General features: G+C 49.8%; 1 protein-coding gene across 9 annotated transcripts in view; it reads right to left on the bottom strand.

Annotated features, from left to right (window-relative positions):
* Positions 1 to 5,620: 5,620 nt before the first annotated feature.
* The window catches only part of Scn5a (sodium voltage-gated channel alpha subunit 5), a 76,754-nt gene continuing 55,252 nt past the window's right edge, over positions 5,621 to 27,122 (bottom strand). For 5 of the 9 annotated variants that reach the window (XM_028767403.1, XM_028767405.1, XM_028767410.1 and 2 more), the window contains 8 exons: positions 21,638 to 21,811; positions 19,523 to 19,645; positions 16,743 to 17,024; positions 13,180 to 13,233; positions 12,118 to 12,255; positions 11,478 to 11,582; positions 9,776 to 10,046; positions 5,621 to 6,886 (listed from right to left, as the gene is read on the bottom strand). In XM_028767403.1, coding sequence (XP_028623236.1) covers positions 5,646 to 6,886; positions 9,776 to 10,046; positions 11,478 to 11,582; positions 12,118 to 12,255; positions 13,180 to 13,233; positions 16,743 to 17,024; positions 19,523 to 19,645; positions 21,638 to 21,811 — 2,388 coding nt within the window. In that variant the 3' untranslated portion in view covers positions 5,621 to 5,645. Of the gene's footprint in view, positions 6,887 to 9,775; positions 10,047 to 11,477; positions 11,583 to 12,113; positions 12,256 to 13,179; positions 13,234 to 16,742; positions 17,025 to 19,522; positions 19,646 to 21,637; positions 21,812 to 27,122 lie in introns of all 9 variants that reach the window. The other 4 variants (XM_028767407.1, XM_028767408.1, XM_028767409.1 and 1 more) reach the window with 3 other exon arrangements.

Genomic DNA, 27,122 nt, shown 5'->3' with positions numbered 1-27,122 from the left:
CGGCTGCATGCCTTCCCATTTGACACAGGAGCTGGCATCTGCCCCTTGCAGAGTCACCCGCCACCCAGACCCCAGCCTCACCCCCATTTGGCCTAGTGACAGCTGTGGCATTTTATTAGGTACAGACCTCTTACAGCCTCAAGCCTGGTTACAACACTCTAAGACAGTTGAGGGATCTTACCTCAGGGAACTGGGGAAGGCCTTACAGATAGGAGATCAAGAACCCCTTCTCCCCCACCCCCTGACTCAAAGTGTTAGCTTCAAAACAATAGGAGATGTTGATCCAGCCTGAGTGGGTAGCTGGCATCCCTGAAGCCTGGGAGAGAGAAGACCCAGCTATGTACAGTCCTGTGGAGGGGCTGCAGCCCCAGGCTCCTTGGTCTTCTGTGCTTTATGGTCAGTGAGTTTTCTTCCACACTCAGCCTCTGAGGGAGGTCCCCAGGATAGTCACGAGGAAAAAAAAAAAACCGTGAACCTACTCCTGGCATTTCTTCTTCTTCTATTTATTATTATTGTTATCATTATTAACTATTAATTATTATTATTTTATGTGTGTGGATGCCTTGCATACATGTATGTATGTAAGCCACACGTGTGCTTGGTGGCCACAGAGGTCAGAAGAGTGTGTCAGATCCCCTGGAACTACACTACAGTTACAGATGGTCATGCCTGGGGATCAAACCTGAGTCCTAGGGAAGAATGGTCAGTTCTCCTATCCACAGAGCCCTGCTGGTATTTCTTTGTGAATTCTCTGCTGTGGACGCTTTCATGAGACATCACTTGGCAGGGACCACACATGTTTTATATGTATGTAAAATGGTTCCACAAGGTCACACATCATCACCACACATGTCACAAGGCTTTGGGTGCTGGTGCTCACTAAAATGCTGGTTGTGGTCTACCGCCCTAGCATATGGACTGCCCTTTGAAAGGCCCTGGTTGGTTGGCAGAAAGACAATGAAGACAGTAACCATGGGAGTGACAATAGCGTCAGACTGTTACCTTTCATACGGAGGTCATTTATAAGGGAATGCTGCTCAGAGCCCGTGGCCTTGGTCTCAGCCAGGGTATAAGTTTGAGAAGGGGAAGCTGAGGGCACTGTCAGCGGGTGCCTTTGGAGTCTTGTTAATGTAATGTTTCAGGATGTGGGGCCTCCTCTTGAGGAAGGTGCTGGGAGACAGTTTTGTGCCATTCCCTAAACTCAGGCTTTCTGGGGGCGGGGGAGGGGGCTTCAGGAGTCTTCTTGGGGAATTCTGACATGTCAGACATGCAGGGTGGGGCCTTGCTAGGCCTTAGCAAGCTCAAGTACATGGATGGCAACCATGTTGGAGGAGGCTGGGTAGACTTTAGAGTCCCTAAGGACAAGGACAAATATCAGCAGGGATCCTAGAAAAGGGGCATCTCTTAGGAAACTGCAGGGAGAAGACACAGCAGAGATCTTGTAACAGCCTGCAAAAGTGCCCCTAACTGTACACCTGGCCTGGGAGGAGCCATCCTGACACTCTGCTCTAAGCACTGGGCATGCTCATGCTGGGCTGAGACTGTACAAGAAAAAAAGACGGTAGGCTATTGCTGATTGTTGGGTTTCCCCAAGAGAAACGCCACAGGCTCTGCCTGTTTTCACCCAGGCCCAGGGAGGGGTCCCCACTGAGCAAGACAGCAAGCTACAGGGAGGGGCAGTGAGACTGGTCTCTGTGACCTCACCTGTTTGCTCACCTCTCCATTGGCATTTGTAGAGAGAGGAGCTGTGACAGAAGGGTTAGGATGGGGGCCAGTGATGGGTAGGGGGCTGGGCCATGTCAGGAAAGGTTCCCAGAGGAGAGTCCTGACCCCGAGAAGAGCAAGGGGTGTTCTGGATAGAGGGGGGCAGCAGCTGGTGAGGCTGGAAGAGCCCGGAGCCTTGGGAGCTGGAGAGATGTGGTTACAGAAAAAGGTTGGCGGGGCTGGAGGCCTGGGACAGTTTGCCTTGATCCTAACGCAACAGGAAGGCACGGAGCAACTCTATCCAGGGTTAGTAATCTGGGATTGAAATATCACCCTGGCCACAGAGAGAAGAATTTGAAATGGATGAAGATAGCAAAAGCACATGTTGGTTGTCTCCAGGAGGCAAGACATAGGCCCCCTAAATGAACCAGAAGAACAAGTTAGAACCAAGCAGTGGGATTTCAGATTCTCTGAGGAGGTGGGACCCCAGGGCTTGAGTGAAGTGTGTTGGTGCCAGGGTAGGTATTTAAGATGGCATTAACGGGCCTTGGCAAGGCAAGGGAGTTGAGTTCAGCATTGGGTGGTTGGGCTGGAAGGTCTAGAAATACCCAGAGTAGACTGAACACTGAGCTGGGGCTCAGTGAAGAGGCCTCACCTCAGGACAGGTTCTTCTTCAAAGCCTTGGTTGGGGCTGGAATCAAAAGCCAGGAGAAGGCAGGGCAGTAAAAGAGAAAAACCAAACCAACCAACCAACTAACCAACCAACCAACTAACCAACCAACCAACTAACCAACCAGCTAACCAGTCATTCAACCAAGTAACCGATCAACCAATCAAGTAACCAATCAAGTAACCAACCAACCAACCAACCAACCAACCAACCACTAGAGTTATTATAAGGCCCTTAGATCTGTCATGGCCACAGAGAGAGCATAGCAAGGCTGTGGACAGAACTGAGGACAGCCTTGCTGGACACACATGCTCTGTTATCCAAGATGAAGAGTGTTCTGGAGATGAACCATGGGGAGTTAGCAAGATGCTGACTTGTCACCGAACGTGGCACTCAGCACAGTTAAGGTGGCAAGTTCAGTGCTGTGTGTATCTTACCATGATTAGAACAAGAGAAAGCAGGCAATAGCCTGGGAAAGGTGGTTTCCAGGAAGGGTAGGGAAGCACTTGCTGGGGCGACCTGCTGCATAATGAGGTAAGGGTTTACAAGTGAGGTCAGAGTGGACGATACAGAGGCCAGCCGGAAGGAGGCATATGGCCTGTGATGACTGGGCTGGCAGCAAGTAATGAAGGGAAGAGAGGACCAGGAGGACAGTGTCAAATGTCACAGGTCCAAAGCAGCCAGTGATTCTGCCTGAGGCTGTCTCTGGTTTGACACTTTGGGGGTACAGTTTCCTCTCTCCCCAGTGCCCTAGACCAGGATCTTTTCTCCTGAGGTGATGTGCTGCCCCCATGTCTGTATCCCACTTGTGCTGCCTGAGCCTCTGCTTCTGGCCATTCTCCAGTGTGGATAACCTGAAGTCATTCCTGAGTCCTGAACACACTCTCCCACCACCACTCTGTGGCTGCGGCAACCACTGCCACCACCGCCACTGCCACCACCGCCACCACCACCACTCTCCAGCCCCGCTCGGGCCCAGGCCCCCAGCAGCTTCTTCCAGCCCCCAATGTCCTGCCTCTTCCTCGGTACCCACATTACCCCTCGGCACAAGAACAGATCCCAGACCAGTCATGTAAGCCATTTATTCATTTGTTTGAAAAATAATGTATTCCGTTTATACACGAAGCTCAGTGAGAAGTGCTCTTTTACCTCAGACAACACCTGACATGTACGCATGCCCCCTCCCTCCTTCCATCTACCCTCTACTCTCTTTTCCCCTCGGTGCAGTTCTAGAAAAGGAGGCCATGCTAAGCCAAGGACTTGGGGCTAGCTTGCTCCTCCCTTTAGCTCCCCTGTCTGCAGCCAGCCCAGGCACCTGTCTTAAGGCTCCAAGGCCATCTGCATACTGGAAACTACAATCTCTTTCCGGCCAGCTGGGATGGCAGCCCTGCCAGCCCCAGGACACATTCCTGCCTATGCAGCCTGAAGTGAGTGCCAGGGAGGGACACACATCTCTCCAAGCCTTGAGAGCAAAGTATAGATCTACAAAAATAAGATTTCCACTCAGAGAAGCATCACCAGGACAGTTAAAACCAAGCCCCCCACACTGGACTCGGTGGGGACATTGGATAAACCTTCAGGGGCAGGTGGGGCGGGAGCCGGCTGCCACCCAGGGAACTGAGGTGACAAGAAGAAACATAATACTTGACTCACCCACAGCGCCCCTCCTTCGGCACTGCCAGGAGCGTCCAGCCCTCTGACAGCTCGGCGAGGTAGGTAGGAGCAGCCAGCCTGCAGCGGGCAGGCGCGACTGAGGTGGCCTGTGAGGTGGGTGCCCCCAGCCGAGGGTGGCTCTGCTGGAGACCTAGACATGAGCAGCCAAGCCCCTGCCTGCTCAGGCTCCACCAGCCTGTCACTTCAGCAGCGATGGTTGTCTACATGAAAAGATTTGCATATGCTAAATAGGATTGTCAGCAGCTGAAGAGGTCACGGGGATAATTGGACTTATAAAATCATTTTTGTTTTTTCCCTGAAAAAGCCTTCTCAGAAGACGCCTGGGATAGTCAGACCCCGGGCTAGGCCCAGATGCCACACTGCCTCCTCTTCCAGTGGGATGGATGGCTTGTCCCCTTCCAGGGCACAGAACCAGGCCTGACCATTAGGGCCTTTCTCCTAGGCAGGGCTAGGCTACCCTCCTACTTCCAGTGTCTGAAGAGGAGCTGGAGCCCCAGTGGGAATCCCCTTCACACAGGGTCAGAGGCAGAGATCCCAGGGGAGCCTGGGAAATGGAGACTGCTTCCTTTGCTGTGCTGCCACAGCTGGACACAGTTCAGTAGCCCGTGTGGAACAGCCTTCTTTTCCTCTGGCCTTTGGACAGGGAGGGCCTGCCACATCCCAGGAGCAAGCTACGTGCCTGGCTGTGAGTGGGGCTGCCTCCCATGTACCCTCGGGCTCTAACATTAATACTCTTACAGGAGAGGAAGGAAGGGCAGAATTCATCTCTAAGACCAGGGCAGCTCTCTGGAAGCTTTTACTCTTTGTAGTACTGACCTCAAGTGAAGCCTGACTGAAAAAAGGAGACGGGAATCCTGGGGACAACAGGAACACAGAGTGAGTTCCACTAGAAGAACCCGACACTTGGGGGTCAGGAAGAAAAAGCTGTCTCCTCAGGAGCCACTGACCACATTTGCCTGAGGTGATCCTGGGCCCCTGTGGCCTATGTCCCGCCCCCAGTGTGTGAAGTGTGCACACACACACACACACACACACACACACACACACGTGTGTGTGTGTGTATGAGTGAAGTGCTTAGGCCTTCCTGGCTCCTCAGCCCAGGCAACAGGAACCACGACCCTCCCCTGGGTGTGAAGAATCCCACGTTAGCTTTTGAGAGCAGAGTTCTGGCACCTCCATTGACACTTTGCTCAGGGTTAAGAAGAGGCAGTGTGAACTGCTGCAGATGTCCATGGAAAAAGATGTTCTTTGCTCAAGTAAAAAAATATCAAATATAATAAATCTATGAAAGCTTGTTCACAACATGTACAGTGTGTTTCCCATACCACCTCAGAGGCTGGGACACAGTTGCTGTTCAGAGCCATGCGGTGCTGCCTAGCCAGACCTGGCTACTAGGGTGTGCCAGGCCTCTACCAGCTGGGGTTCCTCCAGCTGCCTCTAGCTTCAACACAGACACAGAACTCTGCCTTGTGGCTCCTCCACCTGGAGGCTCACCTGTCACCTCCAGAGCTAGGAGGGCTTCAGCTGACACTGGCTTTAACTGCACAAGGTTCGTCAGGATACAACAGGGTACGTCCTGGTCAGCGGGTGGCCAGGTTCACACTATAGACTCTCGGTCCCTATCTGGAGAAGGAGGGAAGTCTGCAAGATCTTCGCTTCGGCTATAGTCCGATGCACGCACTGGGAGGTTATCACTGGTGGCCCTCGTGACGCTGTCGTAGGACGGGGGGAAGGATGTGGAGGAGATGGAGGAGCTGGACAGTGGACCGCTGCGCCGGGAGAAGTTCTCATTCATCATGTAGGCAATGAGGCCCTCTCTCTCGGGGGCATCCTCATCAGAGAGGCCACTGCTGCCCGCTTGCTGGCGGAAGAGGAAGGAGGCATGCTTCACAGAGCGCTGCAGCAGGTGTCTCCGGAAGGCCCGCTGGATGACTGTGGCCGACACCTCCTCGTGTTTTCGCCGCAGGGTGGTGGTGATGGGCTCATAGGAGATCTTGGAAGGATTGGCCGCCATGAACTTCTCCTCCATCTGGATCTTCAGGGCATCCATCTCCCCAGACTCCCCGAGCACCCTCTTGGTGAAGGCAAACAGGATATCCATACAATGGATACGGTCCCCGCTCACCATGGGCAGGTCCATGTTGATGAGGCTTATCTGGTTGGGCTTGGCGATGCGGAGCGGCTCAGACAGGGCATCGGCAAAGTCGGACAGGGCCAAATACTCAATGAACTGGGTGGCCTCCGGGTCGAACTTCTCCCAGATCTCATAGAACATGTCGAAGTCGTCCTCGCTCAGGGGCTCCGTGCTCTCTTCTGTGGCCACACTAAAGTTCTCAAGGATGATGGCGATGTACATGTTGACCACGATGAGGAAGGAGATGATGATGTAGGTGGTGAAGAAGATGATGCCCACCGCTGGGCTCCCACAGTTCCCCCGGGAGCCATTGCTGTTGGGCAGGTTGGGGTCGCAGTAGGGGGGTCCTGTGTTGAGGATGGGGCTGAGGAGGCCGTCCCAGCCAGCCGATGTGGTGATCTGGAAAAGGCACAGCATGCTGTTGGCAAAGGTCTGGAAGTTGAACATGTCGTCGATGCCAGCCTCCCACTTGACATAGGCAAAGTTGGCCATGCCGAAGATGGAGTAGATGAACATGACGAGGAAGAGGAGGAGGCCGATGTTGAAGAGGGCGGGCAGGGACATCATGAGGGCGAAGAGCAGCGTGCGAATCCCTTTGGCTCCGCGAATCAGCCTGAGGATGCGGCCGATCCTGGCCAGACGGATGACGCGGAAGAGTGTCGGGGAGAAGAAGTACTTCTGGATGATGTCGGAGAGGACAGTGCCTGTGGGAAACAAGCAAGACGGCAGCCATCACCCTCCTTCCAGGCTAGGTTCACCGAGGGCAATTGCGTCTGTAAAGGACAAAGCCCTTCCAGGAAGACCAGGTCACTGGGGAGTTCTAGGACTTGGCCTCCTCTTGACTCTATGACCCAGGAGATGAAGACCTATATTTTGCTAAGTGTTTTCTCAGCTCTGCTATTCTAAGGACGCACCTGTACAGTGGAGGTATATCAGCACATCAACCCTAAATGGGCTCTGAAGACAGAGGGTCCTCAGCACTGCAGCAGCCTAGCAAGAACCAGAGCTCAAGGCTTCCAGCTCCTCACTATTCAAAGGGTGCCCTGAAGATCAGCAGCCTAGGGATCTCACTGGAAATGTAACGCCTCACCTCCACCTCTAGCCCATCTCCTCCTAACAAATGCAGACACTGCAGGTGCACATGAAGGGCCACGACACACCAGCATTGCGTTGCTGTAACAGTCCCCATTACTTTCTGGCTCTGGACTTTTCCACTTTGGGGTCTCTACGTTAAGGGCACAGGTATATTACAGGAGAAAGAGTGAGGTAAACCTGGGGGTGCAAGAAGCTGTCCTGGCTCTGTCAGGAGTGCTGATGGTTGGCATGTGCCAGGAGCCCCTTTTAGCCTTCATTTCATTAGACTTCCCAGAACCCTGGGAAAGTCAGCCACAGGCTCCCTCCCAGATGGAGCTGAGAACAGTTAACTGGCCCGAGTGACAAGCTGGGATGAGACTCAGACACTCTGGCTCCATGAAAGCTCTTAGCCACACTCTGGGTTGGTCCAGCACCAGGACCAGCAGGTGATTCGGAAATACACGCTGTACCTCCCAAAGCCTCCGAGACTCCAGTGGTCCACTCTAGCTGACATCCTGCATCCTCTACACGGCTAGCCAGCCCCACAGGGCACACTGACATTCTTACCTCCACAGGGGGCCTTGGGACATTTCTGAGCCTATGTCATACTCTAAATGCCTGCCCATCACTGCTGTGAAGTGTCTTCCCTGACCTCCGATTGGATTTGCCAGAGGGAGATGACATTTATGGCAGAAAAGCAAAGTCAGAATGACCCAAAAGGCAGATGTGTACTTATGGGAATGGGTGTGTCAAGTATTTGAGCTGTAAGCACAAGCAACAAAGACAAATATACAGGGTCAAATTAGACTTCATTAAAATTAAAACAAAACACTTCTGCTTCAACAGGCATCACAAAGACAGCAAAGCAGAGAAAGGGAGGAGATATTTTTGATTTGTATATTTGATAAGGGACTGGAATCCCGAATAGATAAAGCACTCTTACACCATGACAATAAAAATGATAAATTATGCTAATTTAAAAAATATTAAAAGTTTCAAATAACTGTTCTCTATGCAAGACAAACAAATAGCTAGTATACATAGGAAAAGACATTCAGTGTCATTAGCCACCAGGGCATTAGGAACCCAGACACCAGTGAGGTAGTGCTGTAACGCCAGTTTGGCTGTAAGCATCATTAAAAACTCAGCCAATATGTCAGTGAGGAGGTAGACTCATGGGATTTCTGATCACCAAGGGTGACTAGGTAAATGCTGCAACCACTTTGGAAAGCGGTTTGGCAACTCTTGAATATTTCAGACGGATGGTTGCCAGGAGCTAAGGGAGAGTGGCCATGGAGAGGGGCTGCCACGTGGGTTTTCTGACCTTATACACTGCTGATGGCTGCTCAGTTCTATGACAATCCAGTCATGTTCCATGTAACAATCATCAAACCAATGGTGGACTATAGTGTAGATGCTTCTACAGGGTCACACTGCCCAGGGACCTGGTAGCTGTCTTTGTGTTAGGTAAATTCTGTGATGTTCACAAAGGGATGAGATTGCCTAGTGACACATTTTCCAGAACATCGCCCTGGTTAAGCAATGCCTAATGATATCGAAACCCATAGAACGCACACTGTCAAGCGGATTTTAAGTTAGAGTTTTAAGGTACATGAATTACATCTCAATAAAGCTGTCATATAAGAATTTGGATTCTAGCTGAGTGGTGGTGGAGCATGCCTTTAGTTCCAGCACTTGGGAGGCAGAGGCAGGAGGATCTCTGAGTTTGAGGCCAGCCTGGCCTACAGAGTGAGTTCCAGGATAGCCAGGGTTACACAGAGAAACCCTGTCTAGAACTCTCTCTCCCACAAAAGAATTTGGGTTTGGGGCTGAACAGACATGGTGAGGATCTTGTCTGTGTTATGCTCTCATCCTGTGTTTCCCCTCAGCACACATGTTGGACTGTAGAGATTTCCATCCCCAGAAATAATTGATGTCTTCTACACTATCAGGTGATCTACCTCTCATTCTTAGGGACCTGACTTGCCTCTTCTTCCTTCAGCCTAGTCTGCAAGCTTCTGTTTGGAGGGTAAGGGGGTCTCTGTAGTGGCCATTCCTTTTTCTAGCCTCAGCCTTAACGTTTTCTGAATAGCCACAGAGCTGTGTCCTAGGGAGGGTAGGGTCAAGATGGGTTACTGAGTTCTCTTCAGGTTGGTCACTTAGGCCTGAATGGGCCATCCCAGACACATCCTTTTTAGAGTAATGCGTAGGTCTGTTTGTGTGCACAAGGGTGCATATGTGTGCGTGTTTGCATATGCTTGCATGTGCGTGCTTGTTTGTGTGCGTGCTTGCTTGTGTATGTGTTTACGTGTGCTTGTATGTGAGTGTGTGTGTATATATGTGTGTGTATGTGTATGTGTGTGTGTGTGTATGTGTGTGTGTGTGTGTGTGTGTAAGGGGAAGTTGAGGAAGACAGATAGGTTTGGATGAAGAGCTAAGGCACTAAGTAGAAGGCAGAGGGCTAGAGCAGACACATGACCTGGGCAGGACTTCCCTGTCCAGCCAACTTGCATACCCACCAACGATGGAGAGGATGACGACCACGAAGTCGAAGATGTTCCAGCTGTTGGTGAAGTAATAGTGACGCAGGGCAGCCATCTTGACAATACACTCGCCTGTGAAGATGGCCACGAAGAGCAGGTTGATCTTGGCCAAGATGTTGACCTTCTCAGGGCTCTGGTCATCCGTCTCCACCATCATGGTCACCATGTTTAAACAGATGAGAAACATGATGGTGACATCGAAGGCCTGCTTGGTCACAATGTCGAATATGAAACCCTGGTACTTGTTCTGGAAGAAGAGGCGAGGGGCTTAGTGCACAGAGATCCCAGAAAACTCACCAGTCAGCCTAGACAACTTACATCCTACTCACCCTCTTTGAGACTACAGCTCCCCCTCCCAGACTCCCACTGCACAGCACATGTAGAGGAGGAAACCGTGGGGGTCGACCAGATGGCCCTTCTGCCTGTATACTCTATCCCTTCCAGGCAGAGGTCCAGCCCCCAGGCTCCCTCCTCCACTAGGCCACCTCAATGCACCTACAGGTAGATTTCTACCCTGGGTTTCAGCACACCATCCATGTCACAATCTGGAGGGTCAAGGTCAAATTTAAACTTCAATGCTAGCACTTATATATATGCCTTAAGATTAATGTATTTTCTCCATGTTATCTTATGGAGTAGATGTTATTTATTCTACTGAGTAAAATTATTTTATATCTGTATGTTTCTAGAAACATTTTATTTTTAAAATGTGCACATGTATGCTTGCACGTAGGTATCTGCACACGTGAGTGCAGGTGCTTGGGGACACAGGAAATGTTATTGGACCCCAGCAGCTGGAGTTCTACGCAGCTGTGAGGAAGCGACCTGATGTGGGTGCTGAAAGCTGAAGTCAGGTCCTCTGCAAGAATAGCACACAATTTTAACCACCAAGCCACCCCTCCAGCTCTTCTAGGTGCCATTAACTGTAAGCGAGCCCAGATTATTTGAAGGAAGAGAGAGGATTAAAAATACATTCATTCCCTGCCCCCTGCTGCTGGACACCCCCCAATCTAAGAGGGAATAGGGTGAGTTAGGGAAGAGGGGGGAAGCTTTGTGCAACCAGCTGGGGGCATAGGATCAGCTCACCTAAGTATTTTGAACAAGTCTCCCATTTTTTGTTTGCTTGCTTCTTTTCAGGACAGGGTCTCAATATGTAGCCCTGGCTGGAATTGAACTCATCGCAATTCTCCCACCTCTGCCTCCCAAAGACTGAAATTACAGGCAGTTAACCCCATGACCCAACTCCTCATCCCATTTTCAAGAAGAATGAATTAAAAGTCAAGAAAGTCAGGCTAACAGGGGGCCCAGCACCCACCCTGGCCCTACTTGAGAAGACATTTCCAGTTCTTCAAGGAGCCTAGCATTCTGAGGATGAGTTAGGGTAGGGATGTGAATGCCGACTACACTGCCTGGGAAGAACATGTACCTCTGAAAGGAAAGAGGGAGACTACTGGAAGCAGCTGAGTTCCTGTGAGTATGCAGTGTGCCCTACATGTCACCACCTGTGTCCTCATGCCTTCTCCTATCTGCATGAGGCTTGAACTTCTGTGTGGGAGAGCAATCTCAGAATGTTTCCCAGCTGGGTGGCAGCCTGAAGAACCCTTGACGGGAGGCTTCAATGGAGGAGCCCAGGGCTCCCGTGAGACCCTCTCTGACTCTGCAAGGAAGCCTGGCTCACCAGGGGCCGTGGGATGGGCTTCTGTGGTTTCTTGGAGCCCAGCTTCTTCATGGCATTGTAGTACTTCTTCTGCTCCTCCGTCATGAAGATGTCCTGGCCCCCTAAGTATAGAAAGACAGCACCCGCATAATTCTGGGGTACTCAGGATCTTGCTTCCTGAGTGAAGGTGCCAGGTTCAACCACTTTGTAACTTTCTGTCTCAAAGATATATTTGGAGAGTTACCCACCCCAAATCTGCCTTTACAGAGTTCACCCGTCCCTGTTCTCTGGTTTTGTGGCCTGCAGATCCAGTGTTCACCTGACCCTCTCCCTTGGCTCAGTACAGGCAGGCCTAGGCTCCTCTCTGAGCATCACTTGGTTTGGCTACCGCTAATCATAGCTTGTCTCCTTGGGCCTCCCACCCATGATCACAGATCAGGTTAAGAGTTCACACTCTCACCCTTGAATCTCTTAGCTAGATGAGGGCAGGCAGAGACCCACCAAAGTCCCTCTGTTCTTAATGGTCACCTCCGCACCCCTCCCCACCATATGTCATCCAAACAAAGAAGAGGCTCATCCCCAAGGTCTGATGGGGGCCTCTAGCTCCCCGTCCTCCTCTGCCACTCCATCCTCCCTCAGGCGGAGCCAGTACTCTACGTATCTTTTTCTTCTGCTGGTTGAAGTTATCAATGATGACACCGATAAACAGGTTGAGGGTGAAGAAGGAGCCGAAGATGATGAAGACGACAAAGTAGATGTACATGTAGAGGTTGTCCTCCCACTGTGGCTGCTCCTCATACTGCGGGGGAGAAGTCAGGCAGGTTGGTCACACAGGTGGGGCCATTGTGTGTGCATGTGCATGGCTGCAGTGAGTGTGTGCATACATGTATGTATGGATGTATGTGGCTGCAGTGAGGCTATCAAGTGTGTGTGTGTGTGTGTGCATGTGTGTATGTGTTGTATGTGACCACAGTGAGGCCATCAAGTGTGTGTGTGTGTGCATGTGTGCATGTGTGTATGTGGCCACAGTGAAGCCATCAAGTGTGTGTGTGCATGTGTATATGTGTTGTATGTGGCCACAGTAAGGCCAACAAGTGTGTGTATGTGCATATGTATATGTGTTCTATGTGACCACAGTGAGGCCATCAAGTGCGTGTGTGTATGCGCGCGCACATGTGTGTATGTGTTATATGTGGCCACAGTAAGGCCAACAAATGTGTGTGTGTTATATGTAGCTGCAGTGAAGCTAACAAGTGTGCATGCACATGTGTGGGGTGTGTGTGTGTGCATGTGTATTTGCATGTATGTATGTGTTAGAGTTGAGTGGAAAGGATGTGGCCAGCAATGACAGGCTAAGGGTGACCCCATATCAGTTTGTATCCAAGCCCTGGGCCAATGGGAGCCTGGGTAACACTGAGATCTTTCTCAGTCTTCTTCCCTCAGGCATCAGTATGACTGGGCAGGGCACAAGGACCAAGGAGACACTCATCTCTGTTTGCTGCTTCCGCCTGTTCTCTTGGGCGAGGATGAATAAATCACAGTGGGTTGGATCTGGTGGGATCTGAGACATGTTTGAGAATTTGGGGACTGCATGGCTTTGCTCCAGGGCCAGGCCTGAGCACTAGGAAGCTGAACCTTAGTGAACTTTGCTCAGCCTATAGGCTGGGCTTTTGGGCCATGAGGCCAGGATTAGTTTTCTTGGAAGAAGCTAGTGGCAACCTACCCCTCTGGAGTCCACAGCCGCATACATGATGTCCATCCAGCCTTTAAATGTCGCCTGTGAGGAAGAGACCATGAAGCTCATCAGACTTGGCACTCTGCTTTAGCTACAAAGAACTCCCATCTCAATTAGGCAAGAAAACAGCCTCCTACAAGAAGCAAGCAGGCCCCAGCCCACCTGTTCAGTAGCATCCAAAAGGCTGAGGGGCCTAGGGGAAGGCCTCAAGTAGGAGGTGGGTCTGGAGGAGAAGATGGTTAGCAGAAACACCAAGAAGGCCATGTTAAGATTCTCGATTGAGGCCTTGTGTCTGATAAAGAGAAGATTCACTCCTCAAAAACACACATTCCTAGACCCCAGGGCTGATCTGGTGAGCTGTCACCAACTCCTTAGGGGACCAGCATCTTGGCTGTAACGACAGATCCTTTTTACCACTGTTCTAGTGAGGGGCTAACGACTTGCTCTCCAGAAAGAAAAGAAAAACCCCTAACGGATTTGCTGAATTCTCTGATGTAAATATTCCCAGCACCGTGATGTGACCAATGGGAAGAGAGACAAGACCCACAGTGTTACAGCAAGACCCACAGTGTTACAGCGCACATAGCATGGGCAGAGCAGACTGCAGCCACCTGGGCGGCCCACGCAGTAAAAAGGCATGCCAGGCTCATGTGTTTCAGCATCACTTAGTCATGAAGTTTAGTTTTCTCGTAAAGGTTGTGTTTATGAACTTGTAACATGTCTGTAAATGTGACCCTCAAATCCAGTGAGCCAACAACAGCCGAACCCAGCACACCTCACCAAAGCTGCAGCCGAGAGGGAAGGAGGCTGTGTGGAGGAGATGGGGCCCTAGCATGGTTCTGCATCATCTACACAGCTGGGGCTGCTGGGAGAATTAAAAGAGGGCTCCAGAGACATTCTTGGTGGCAAGACCAACTTCCCAGGGGAATCTCACTGGGTCCTCAGCAAAACCTAACCCTTCCCCAGGTTTCCTCTGGAACTGCAGGCTTGGCTCTCAATATTCTCCCCCATCTCTTACTTTGTTTATTTTTATGTATGTGCATGTGTGCAGGTATATAGGGGTAGCCCCCAGGCCAGAAGAGGGTGTTGTCTCCCCTGGGGCTGGAGCTATAGGTAGCTACGAGTCATCTGACATGGGTACTGGGAACTTATTTCAGGTATTCTGGAAGAGCAGGAAGCATTCTCAACTGCTGAGACATCTCTCTAGTCCCACAGATGTTCTGTGTCTGAGAGTTCTACTCCAACCTTCAGACAGGGTTTCCCTGTGTAGCCTTGGCTCTCCTTGAACTCACTCTGTAGACCAGGCTGGCCTTGATCTCAGAAATCCCCCTGCCTCTGCCTCCTGAGTGCTGGGATTAAAGGTAGGTGCCAATATGACCTGGGTAAGAGTTCTTTTTTTTTTTTTTGTTTTTTTGTTTTTCAAAACAGGGTTTCTCTGTGTAGTTCTGGCTGTCCTGGAACTCACTCTGTAGACCAGGCTGGACTCGAACTCAGAAATCCACCTGTTTCTGCCCCCCAAGTGCTGGGATTAAAGGTGTGCGCCACCACCGTCCAGCGTAAGAGTTCTTTTTTAAAAAATATTCTACTAAAGAGTAGTGTGTGTGTGTGTGTGTGTGTGTGCGTGTGTGTGTGTGTGTGAGTGTGTGTGTGTGTTTAGGTACATATACACCATGCTGCATGTATAGAAGTCAGAGGACAACTTGCAGGAACTGGTTCTCTCCTACCATGTGAGTCCTGGGAATTGAACTCAGGTTGTCAGGCTTGACAGCAAGTGCCCTTATTCCCTGAGCCATCTTGCTGGCCCCATTCCAGAGCTCTTATGAAGCAGGCAGTCAGGTGTGGAATGCCCACAGAGGCCCATGTGTGAAGAGGTTCTGTCCTTTAAAAGACAGAGAGACTGGTGAATGGTTAGTCTCTGGGCCATGAAGAGACTGCTTTGCTGGGGAAAATGGGGATATAGCTCCTTCTTCCTTATTTTTTCTTGGCCACAAGGTACAGCAGCTTGCCACGCTGGCCATGACCTGCCTCACCATGCACCCAAAGCAAGGGGCCGATGGATCGTAGAGTGGAGCCTCTGAATAGTGAGCTACAACCATCAGTTCCTTGTCATTGACACATTTCAGGCACGTGCGACAGTCACAGAAAGCTGACGGGCACAGCTGGGCAGATGTGCAAGCTGTGTGAGCATCCTGTGCTGCGAGACTCTCAGCTGTAACAGAGGTAGGGAGATGAAGCTTGCTGGAGACCGCCTGAGGTAATGAGATGCTCACAATGGAATTCTTCCCAGCCACAGCGGACTGGACTGGAAGAGCGGGAGGTTCTGAGTCTCCTTTCGAGGGGTTTCCTTCTAATGTTCTGATGCTGAAGTCAGCCTCAGGGATAGACAGCTGCCAAGGTTGGGATCTGGTCTCATCCTGCACTGTTGCAGGGGAGTCTGTCTGTGGTCTCTGCTAGGACTTAGGCAGAGAAGACAGGGCAGTGGATGCTAAAGGAGTTTCCAGGTGCCTGGGCTTACAGTTGGAGATCAAGAGAAACAGTGTGGCTTTAGATATCAAGGCTCTATGTGTTTCTGCAGTTGTGGTCAATGGTGGGTTGATTTGCTTGAATGTGATGTGTGTGTGTGTGTGTGTGTAGGTCAGAGGTCAATGGCCTTTTACATTATTTTATTCCAGTTATGTGTGTACATGTGTGCTTACCATACCATTCATGTGGAGGTCATAGGGAAACTTGCAGGAGTTGGTTCTTTCCTTCCACGGTGTGGGTGCCAGGGATGGAACTTTGTCAGTAGGCTTGGTAGCAGCTGCCTCACCAGACCTCTTTCACCGAACTTTCACTGAGGCTGGAGCTTGCTGATCTGGCTAGACCGGCTGGCCAACAAACCCCAGGTATCCTCCCTAGTGCTGTGTTTAGGGGCATGGACTTATGATGTGGGGTGTCTGGGATCTGAACTCAGATCCTCATGCTTGTGTGGCAAGCAATTTATTGACGGAGCTGTGTGGGTTGATTTTACGGCAGGTGTCATAACCACTACATCACCCTGCCCATAAAGTAAACGGACAATCAAGAGGATCCGTACCTCAAAGATAGAAGCAGACACGCTCTTTTTGGGGGGTGGGCTGGGGATTGAGGATTCAGAGTCCTGCAGGTGATAGGCAAGTACTCTACCCCTGAATCATATCCCTATCCCCAATGTAGTCTTTTAGACAGCCTGAGACATTTTATAACAGAGATGATCAGTCACAATTTCACTAACACTTCAGTCTCTGGGCAGTCAGCAGTTATCTTTTGTACGTAGCCTGTGCCACCTAAAGAGGCTGACTGGATTGATGGATGTTGAACTGGTCTATCTCATGCTGCCCCCATGCCAGACACTCTGGACAATGTGTCCATTCTATAACTGAGAGTCTGAGGACTTCACACAGAGCCACTACCCTGGGCCCTGTGACCCTACTGCCAGGACCCCACTGCCCTGCTCCTGCCCATGACAGGGTGAAGGGCAGATTTCTAAAGCACCAATGGAGGAAAGGGGATCCCTGCTTTTCTATACTTACCACCTGCAGCAGGGCCAGGTACCCAGCCCCCACGTTGTCAAAGTTGACTTTCACCTTGGTCCAGTACAACTCTCCAGTCACGTTGAAGGACTCACACTCACTCTTGTTGTTGACGATGGTGTAGTTCAGAGGCAGGTCCCCTTCGGTCTGGTTGATGCACCGACCGAACTTCCCGGCAAAGAGGTTCACGCCCATGATGCTGAAGATGAGCCAGAAGATGAGGCAGACGAGGAGGACGTTCATGATGGAGGGGATGGCGCCCACCAGGGCGTTGACCACCACCTTGTGGGCAGAGAGGAGACCTAGTTCTTGAGGCTGCCAAGAACATATGCCCTTTTCAAGACTTCGCCTCCACTACTTGGTGTCTGTGAGGGTGTGGGGTCTTCCAGTCATGAAGGCTAGAGCTCTGGTGTCAAGCGAGGGGAGACAGAGAGAATCAAGAGGTCTTTTTATCCTCACCCTAAACGCCCAGGTAACTCCAGAATACACCAGCCTTTCCCCTTCCAGGCCCTCTTTTGCTTTCATCCATGATCTACAAAACTCAATTTCCATAAAGGCTGCCGAGAGTCCAATGGGTAGGACAGGCTTCGACACAACCGAAGGCTTTAGGCCCGGTGTCAGTCCTGTGAGTCCTTAATTCTCTGTGCCAAACTTCTGATTTATTTTAGGGTTGCTGCTACAGGGGGAGGATGGTTCCCCTGAAGTGTACCCAGGAGACTTGTGTGCTGTGTCTGCAGGCTGTTGTTCTTGAGCTTCCTGACAGATACATTTGGGGAACTCAGGTCCAAGCATAGTCCAAGCCTAGCTGCCCAGGAGCCAGGAAGCTGTCTATCACACATATAGGGGTGAAGCTGGACGGATTCTGCGGTGGCACAGAGGGTCTGCTGTCAAGACAGTGGATAACATTCTGAAGCACACAGCACAGCCCCAGAGCAGGTGGGAAACCGTGCTCCCTAGTGCTCCCCAGGGTACCAAGCTTTCTGCAGTTTGGCCTTGGCTGGCACTGCAGCCAGCAGCCACATCAGAGGCATTCCTGGCACCTGGCATCCGTGTGTCCCTCTGGAATCAAGTGTCCTTGGCTCCCAAAGAGACATTTAACTCTGGTCCCATTACTCCCTTGTGGGTGGGAGTCCCTGCCAGGACTAAGCAGTGTAATTGGTGGCACAGGCAAGGTTCAAAGCCATCACACAAATGGTGAGCTGTGTGGTGGTTTTTGCTGAGGCAGTGGGGCAGATGTTGTTTTCTGAGCTCATGAAGAATTATGTTAAAGGGCATACACGCACACACTCATGTACATATGCATACATGCATATGTATGTGCACACACACACACACACACACAGAGGAACATACATACACACACATACACACACACTCGCACACACACACCTTCTTTCTTACTGACTATCACAGTTAATTCCTTTTCAGTGCTGGGGGCAGGGTGTCAAATCCAGGGCCTTACACACTGAGGCAAATGTTGGGCTAGAGAACCACATTCCCCAGCCCTCATGACTGTTTTTCTTGAGGGCTTTAAAATTTGTCTCATAAAAAAATGGATGGAACTGGAAGATATGAAGCGAGGTAACCCAGGCTCAGACAGACAGACGCTGTTTGTTCCCCTCATATGTGGATCCAGCTACTGATTTTTATATAGGTATATCTATGTGGGAGTGAGCGTGGGTGGACCTGGAAACGGGCCATGGGAGTGGGGAGGCAGAAGCTTTAAAGGAGAAGGTAACAGACAAACATGATACAAAACCAGGAAGGGGACAAGAAGGGCCGGGGCCAGGGAGAGCAGATGTGGGGGAACCATCGGGAGCTAAGTATATATAAAAATGTCATGAAGAAATCTGTTATTCTGCATGCTACTAAAATTATTATTTAAAAAAAGAATAGGGTTGCAGAGATAATCCAGCCCATAACAGCATGAAAACATGAGTCTGGTCCTCTGAACCCTGGGTGGAAAGACAAAATCAATTCCTAAAAGTTGTCTTGGGATCTCTAAATGCATCCTGTGGTACATGGGCCTCCATTGCTCACAAGTATAACACACACACAGATACACACACACACACACACACACACACAGATACACACAGACACACACATACACACACACAGACACACACATACACACACACACAGATATACACAGACACACACACAGACACACATACACACATACATACATACATACACATACACATATACACACATACACACACATACACACACAAATACATTTTAAAAAGATATTAAAATTTGCCTTACACGCTCACATTCTTTGGTAGAATGTGGTAATGCCCCCCAAATGTCTATGAGATCAAAAAGCATCTGCTAAGCCATGAACCTGTGCTCGGCAAACCATCATCTGAAGGTGAGCACACAGCTCACTCCACACCTCTTTCCTTGGCTCTTGTCATACTGCCCTTCACCATCACGTAAGGACATGGGGAAAGCAGCCTGTGACTGCCAGGAAATGAAGGACTTCAGGCCAGCCTGCAGAGTGGCACACAGGGTGCTGGGCCCCTGTGGTAGAGCAGTGGCAGAGGAACATGGTGCTGAGGGGCCTGGGTGTCATCGAGACTGTGCTCCAGTGAGTTCTCACCTCATCCCTGGATGTGAGGGCTTAAAGAACCCTTCCTGGAGATTCTGGACCATACCCACTGACAAAGCCAGTGAGGAGACCACCAAGTTTCAGGCCAGGCCCTCTTGTTCCCACAGCTGGGGATGCATCCCCACCCTCCCCCACTTGCTGAGATGGCAGAAGCTCCACTCACCCTCATGCCCTCGAATCGTGACAAGGCCCTCAGGGGTCGAAGTGCACGCAGTGTCCTCAGGGACTTGATGGGACCCATCTCCGCAAAGCCTAAGGTGTTGGCCACAAGGCTGACCAGTGAGACCTACGGAGATGGAGTCAGGGTGAGAAGGCAGGGACAGCTCCAGACACAGGTGGTAGGTATTCATCTAGACCTGGTGGCCACTTTTTTTTTTACCAGCCTGTGAACTGCTAGGCCAGTCTTCCTGGAGCCCTGAAGGCCCTCTAGAGAGCCCACTACATGTATGTCACAACCACTAGCCCCATGACTCGGGATGTGTCGTTTTTGTTTTACCCCGTGTGGGTGAGCCAAGATGAAGCCTAGGCTTCTACGTCTGACCTTTGAGTTGGTTCCCTTCTTTCCCTGAAACCTCTATTTTGGGGAAAGACGGGCAGCTCTGGGTGGCATACAAGCACCAGAGGGTCATGGGGGCACTTCCCTTAAGTTGAACTTTGTAATAATGACATCTTCTAAGGACCTAGGCAGGGTGAGTGACATTGGAGGACTCTCTGCTCTCTCCATCCTGTCTCCAGCACCCCCCCCCTTCTGTGGACCCCATCATGACAAAGGTCCGTGAGCTAACGCCTGTACTTCTCTATCCTCTCGTGATCACAGTCTGGAAAAGGTCTCCTTCCTGGACCTCTGCCCTTTACCCTGGGGCTGCGGGTGGGAAGCGCTGTATATAGGAGCTGAGATCCTGCAGCTCTCTCCTAAGCAGGGAAGCAGTCGACAACCAAGGAGCACTGAGAAGACCCAGCTTAGCTTCCAGGCTGCTTTCCCCACCCCTGGAAGATGCTGGAAGTCAGAGTGATGCATCAGGGTCCACCTCCCTGAGGATGGGGCAAGTCTTCGTGGGTCTGCCTGTCCTGCATTAGCCACCTGTGGCATCTTCTAGCAGATGCTTCTACATCTGGACTTCGGATCCCACCCCATCCTTCCAGCTGTTCTGGCTGCAGTTTCAAAACCATCCCACCTGCTCTGATGCTTGGCCCATCAGGATTTCCTGTTGTTCTGCCTATGGAAAGTCCTCACTGCCTCGGGCCAGGTTCATCTCCACGTGGCTTACCACTTACAGCCTCCTAGGATAAACTGGCTTCCTAACAGAACCTTCACCTCAGGACTGAGAGAACTGGGCCAGGCTGCACCCACCCCAACCCACTACCACACACTCGGTGTTCTCTGGGAATATAGAAAAATGTTAGGCTGGGGGCCCAGGCACCTGGTTCTCTGTATATTCTCCCTCCCACTGGGTCTCCAAATATAAAGACACCGGTTGAAATCCTAGGTGGCTTCAGTTGGGTCTTGCCTAGGACTATTGGGGCTGAGTCTCTTCTCTGCAAACAAGTCAGCTCTGCTGGTGTATAAACCCCAGTGCTAAGCCTGAGAACCACCAACAGATCCATACTTTCTGGTAGTGGCTGCAGATCCTGATGGCCACTCTTTCCTGCAGAGCCCATCCCAAAGATGCATACACGCCTGGGCTCCTGAGCCCCACTTCCTTCACTGAAAGTAGATTCAGGGATGCTCTTCACCTGAGCATTGTCCCTTTCCAGCTCTGTCTGTCCTCTCGACTTGACCTACCGGGCCTACCCTCATCCTGCATTCTCTGGAGTCGAGGAAAGCGGCTCCCCTTTGACCGAGTCTCTCAGTCCCTGCTGACTGAGAGCTCAGAGTACATGCTCACTTCTTGCACTTGCCACCCTGGGACACACCCTGGGCAGACAAGGTCCTCAGGGGTCAGATAGTCGACTTAGCCACAGTTCAATACAGAACTGTCTGTTCACCTCCTCCTTCTGGTCATCCTGACAGTGTGTCGAGTCTTTGCTCTTGTCCCAGGACCCTGCCTGGACAGATCTCTGTTCTCTGACTGTCTCAGGCAGGCCTCTGCTCTCAGTTGCCCCCTTCTTCCCCAACCCGAGGTCTAGGTTTCAGATTCCTGTCTTCCTTCTGCTCACCTGCCCCACAACACAACTAAGCACCCCCAATTCCACGCAGGGATTCTGCCTGGCCCTGTCTGTCCATCCCTTGAACTGCCATGAGCCGCCGCCTCTTGGGTTTCTTCACGTGCCCACTCACGTCCACAATTAGGAAGTCCAGCCAGCACCAGGCGTTGGTGAAGTACTTCTTGAAGCCGTAGGCCACCCACTTGAGCAGCATCTCCAACACAAAGACATAGGTGAACATCTTGTCTGCATACTCCAGCAGAACCTTGATGGTCTTCCGCTCCTCCAGGTAGATGTCCTCGAAGGCCTGCGGGCAAGGCAGATGGGAGGTAGGGGGAGACTGAGAGTCCAGATCACTGCCAAGCAGTTCACCCTGCAGGGGCACATTCCCAGCAACGGCTGCTGCTCAGGAGTGGGGAAACTGAGTCCAGACACCCGTGAAGGAGGTATGGCCCCTTTCACAGCTGTTATCTCCTGCCCTCCAACCATAGCAGGTCAGGAGGGTGTCCTCACTGTAGGTGGCTAGCTAGGCAGTGTGTCCCCTCTGCACCAAAAGAACAAGCATTAGTTCCAGGCTAGTGTGCTGTTACAGATGGCTTTCCTGGCTGGGCTTGGTGGTGTGGGCTTGTAATCCCAACTGAGGCTGAGGCAGGGATACCACGAGACCAGCCTTAGCTGGAGAGAAACAGAGAGGGAGGGAAAGAGGAGAGAGAAAAGGGAGGAGGGAAGAAAAGCTATCAAGGCTAGCTTGGGGAGCTTTGTGAGATCCTGCCTCAAGAATAAATAGTAATAAATAAATAAACGCTGGCTTATAACTCTGTAGTCAGCCCTTTCTCAGCAGGTGTAAAGCTCCTGGTTTGATTTTCATCACAGGAAAAATAGAAGTAAATCATGTGAATGAAATAAATAAATAAATAAGATGTAGAAAACAGTTACTTAAGCTTTCCCAAACATGCCCAGTTAAACCAGAGAGGGAACAGGCGCTCGGCTCACAGCCTTCTGCTGGGCACAGTGCTCAAACCTCCTCTGGCTTCCCCTCCATTTCGAATTCACTCTGTTTATCTTGTATATTTTCCATTTTCCATGGGGAGTTATATTGGGCTTCATTCTAACAAAGACTAAGGTCCCCTTATAACAGACACAGGGACCACCTGTCCCAGCACAATAAAGATGAGAAAAGGTCCCCTCTCCCTTCTTCACTCCAGCCTCCATCAGAGCGTCCCCTCTGAGCCACGGGGGAAGTGGCTGGGGCTTCCGGCTGCCCTTCCTCCTCTGCTCAACTCCTCTCCAGCCAGAGTGCTCTGAGGCTCTCTGTCTAGGCAACATGTCACCGGGGATCCTGAGGAGCTGCGTCCTTCTGTCACCCCTGGGCCCCTGTCTGACTTCAGGGCCTCTGCTGTGATCCAGGGATGAGTACTGTATGCAGTGCCTGGGGACACACAGCTGAGGCCTCAGTATGGCTAATTGGGCCTGTGTGGGCAGCAAGGCAGTACAATCCAGGCCCTCGGATGGACTTGGGAACCTTCAAAATAAAAGGAGATTCATTGTTGTACTTATGACTATATCTTTATTTTTTACTGAAATTAAAAAAAAATGTGCTTCTTAGGAATCAAACAAGGTCTGGGGATATAGCTTAGTAAAAAGCATGCATAAAGCTCTGGGTTCAAGTTCCAGAGCCCTACATAAATTCACACACACACACACACACACACACACACACACACACACACACACACAGAGAAATGATCAAAATTGGCATGTTTCCAATTTCACGAACATACTGGAATGGGCGCTAACATTCAGATACCATTTGTGAGAACTTGTATATGTGCATGTGTGCACACACATGCACACAATGTGGTTTTAGAGGCTACATCAAACATTTGCCTTGAAATTACTAATTTTCATCTTTTAATCACGTGTTTATGTGTATGCGCATGTAAGTGCAATGCCCACTGAGGCCAGAAGATGGCGTCAGATCTCTTGAAGCTGGTACAGTTGGTTGTCAGACATGAGAACTGAACTTAGATCCTCCGCAAGAGTAGTAAAAAGCTGGGTGTAACCCCAGAACTTGGGTTGGCTGAGACTGGAGGCTTACCAAACGAACATGAGGCTACGTGGTGAGATCTGTCTCAAAAACCAGCCAATTGGTCCCAGCAAAATGGTTCAGAGGGTATAGGCAATTGAGATCATTGGGGACTATGAGATGGAACTTCCCACAAGTTCTCCATGGAATGTGTGCACTCAAACCAATGCAGTAAAACCTTAAAATAATCCTTTAAAAAACAAAACCAAAACCCTAACTAACCAAATAAGAAAACCAAAGAAGTTACTTTTTTCCATCAAAGTAATTTCCAGCAAAGGTTCTGAATCTTTGCTCACTAATGCAAACACATTAATGCTTGTTAGTCTTTTCAGAGGTTGTACGTCTACCAGAGGCAACATTGAAGCCAACAATGTGTGTCTGTTTGTTGAGGGCGCAGTTCTAGATTCCTGATGCTAGAACAAAGGTGTGGTCTGGGGACAGACTGTGAGCAAGCCCAGAAGAGATCGGTTGGCACTCCATCCACAGAGCACTCTACTCTAGTCTGCTGTGTGCCTCTGAGTTTTGTTTGCCATGTTAAACGTGCATTTCCACATATTTAATATAGTGATACCCTTGATTATAATAGTCACTTAACACAATCTTTGGTATTGTGTTAAGAAAGTCATCACCTGGGGGCTGGAGAGATGGCTCAGCGGTTAAGAGCACTGGTTGTGCTTCCAGAGGACCTGGGTTCGATTCCCAGCACCCACACAGTGTTACAACCATCTGTAACCCCAGTTCCAGGGGATCTGACACCTGCTTCTGGCCTCCTCGGGCTCCAGGCACAAACACGGTGCACATGCATACACGCAGGCAAAACAACCAAACACTGAAAAGAAACCCATTTTAAAAAGTCCTCACCTATTCTGAGACCAGAAAATAGAATTCTCTCCTTTCCTCTCTTTTAAAGTTTGGTGGTTTATATTATGATTTCAAAAAAAATCTAATATATATTTGGTAAAGAATAAATATGTATTTTAATAAAAATTTCTCCATGGTTTGTCAACTGCTCCAAAATTTTATTAAAAAGTCCACATAAATCAGAAGTCAATCTCACTATGTGTGACATTTCTTTATTTACGGAGATCTACTCCACGCCTTTCTGGTGTTAATTTTTTTGTTCCTCTCGGTGCTGGGATGGAACCTAGGACCTGACCTGTTTCTAGACAAGTGGTTTATCTCTGAGCCACAACCAAGCCCCTCTGCTGTTCCTCAGATGCTGCTTGTTCCCATGACCTTTATGGTTTGTTTGTTTTATTTCGGGTACTTTTGAAGATAAATTTTAGTGATATTTTATCATGTTCATTCAAAATCATTATTAGAATGTAATACTATTTCATTTTTTAAAAAAGTGTTACTTTTATTTATTTGGAAGGTGGGGATATGGGCATGGCATAGCACTTGTGTCGAGGTCAGAGGACTTAGGTCCTCAGGCTTGGTGGCAAGCAGCTTTCCCTTACTGATCCCTCTCACCAGGTCCAAATTAACTGTTTGTCGACTACTCTAGAGCTTTCCTACCTTAGACCACAGTGTGGAGTCTGTTTGTCTTTTTTTCAAGACTTGCAAGACTTTATACTTACTTAACAGACTTCTCTTACATTTTTTTAAAATCAAATCATAATTTTTACTTCACACAGGGGTTATAAACACAAAAAGGCAGGATGTTGGGAAGGGGGTGACACTGAAGCGTAAGTGTTCAGGGGGAGTACAGATATCTTTCAGAACAGGGTATTGGCTGGGTGAAGTTTCAGGGGACAGGTCACTATGACTCTGCCTATGACTCACTTGTCCTTATCTAAGTTGGTATTATCTGCCAAGGCTACCTATTTACAAGGTCTATGACTACTCAGGCTGGTAAATTTCCACAAAAGCTGCCTGTTTACAATAGCTTATAGCCATCTATTTCAATGTTTTTCCACAGAGACCCAAGACTTGGTGTTAGTATGCATGTATGTCAGGCCTAGTGCTGATTTTAGGCCTATGGCTGATTTTAGGCCTTCAGTGTATAAGCAGGGCTGTCCCTGACATTTCCTCCCTTCTCCAAGTATAGAAGGGCCATGGCAATTCTAATCTTGCGAAGGCAGGGATAGAGGCCTGACCTCCAGTAATTGAAGGGGCCTCTCTTACATTTTTGTTATATCTGTTACCAGTAATATTTTTAACAACAGGAAAATAGCAGAGAAGTATGACATTTTCCATCCAGATAAAACAGTATCAGCAGTAATAGCTCTTTGTATCCTGTTTTACAGTTTGCCATGTTTTTTTTTTTTTTGTTTTGTATTGTTTGTTTCTTAATATGAGCAATTTCAAACTCCTTTCATCTTTTAATTAAAAAGTTGATTTAAAAGGTTGTTTGTGTGATCCGTGTGTGTGGCATGTGTGACATGTGTGTGGAGGTCAGAGGACATGTCTGTGGAGTGGCTCTCCAGTCTACCTTCCAGGAATTGAATCCAGGCCTCAGGGTTGCATGGCAAGTGTTTCATCAGCTGAGCTATCTCCCTGGCCCAGGGAGTATTTTAGTGGATTTAGTGGGATTAATCTCCTCCCTATGTGATTGTATTAGCCACAAATAAATACTATTATTCATTTCAATTTTTTCTTGTCACGTGGGGAAATGTCTCTTGGTGCTTTATTACTGAGTTACAGCCTCAGACCCATCTGATTATGATTACTTTTTATTTCATGTGTATGGTGTTTGTTTGCATGTGTGTCTATGGACTACATGCATACTTTGTACCCTCAGAAAGGACGCAGGGTCTTCTGGAACTGGAGTTATAGATGGCCGAAAGCTACAGTATGAGTGCTGAGAATCAAACCCAAGCACTCAGGAAGAGCAGCAAGTGGTTAAGAGCCATCTCTCCAACCCCCATTTAAACAATATTTTATTTTATTTTCCTGTGTATTTGCCTGCATGCATGTCTGTGCACCATATGCATGCAGTGCCCTCAGAGGCCAGAAGAGGGCGCTTGATCTCCTGGAACTGAAGCTGCCATGAAGGTGTTGGGAACTGAACTTAAATCTTCTGGAAGAGCAGCCAGTGCTCTTAACCCCTGAACCATCTCTCCAGCCCCCTCTCTGGTCCTTTTAGGATTGCTTTAAAAAAAGTCTTCTGTGTGCATGCAATGTACACGTGTATTTGGGTGTGTGTATGCTCACGTGTGTGAGCAGTTCATGCATGTGGAGGTCGGTCAGACAACCCCGAGTCAATCCTCACCTTCCACCTTGTTTGAGACAGGGTTTCTAATTTGCTTTGTGTGCAGCAGGCTGGCTGGCCCAGGAGCTGCAGGGGTTCTCCTGTCTCTGCCTCCCATCTTGCTAAGTTCTGGGGTTATAGACGTGTGGCAACACATCCAGCTTCACATAAGTGGGAGGGATTCAAACTCAGGTCCCAGCTCCAGTGTGGCAAGCTCACCCCCTGCCCCACCTCCACATCATCTCCTGGCCTGCTTTTAAATCCATCCATCCATCCATCCATCCATCCATCCATCCATCCATCCATCCTTTCCCTCCTCTTTCTTTTTTCTTCCCGCCC

This window comes from Grammomys surdaster, unplaced genomic scaffold, assembly GCF_004785775.1.
Source record: "Grammomys surdaster isolate TR1022 unplaced genomic scaffold, NIH_TR_1.0 172, whole genome shotgun sequence".
NCBI lineage: Eukaryota > Metazoa > Chordata > Mammalia > Rodentia > Muridae > Grammomys > Grammomys surdaster.
This window is presented reverse-complemented; position numbering and strand designations above follow the sequence as displayed.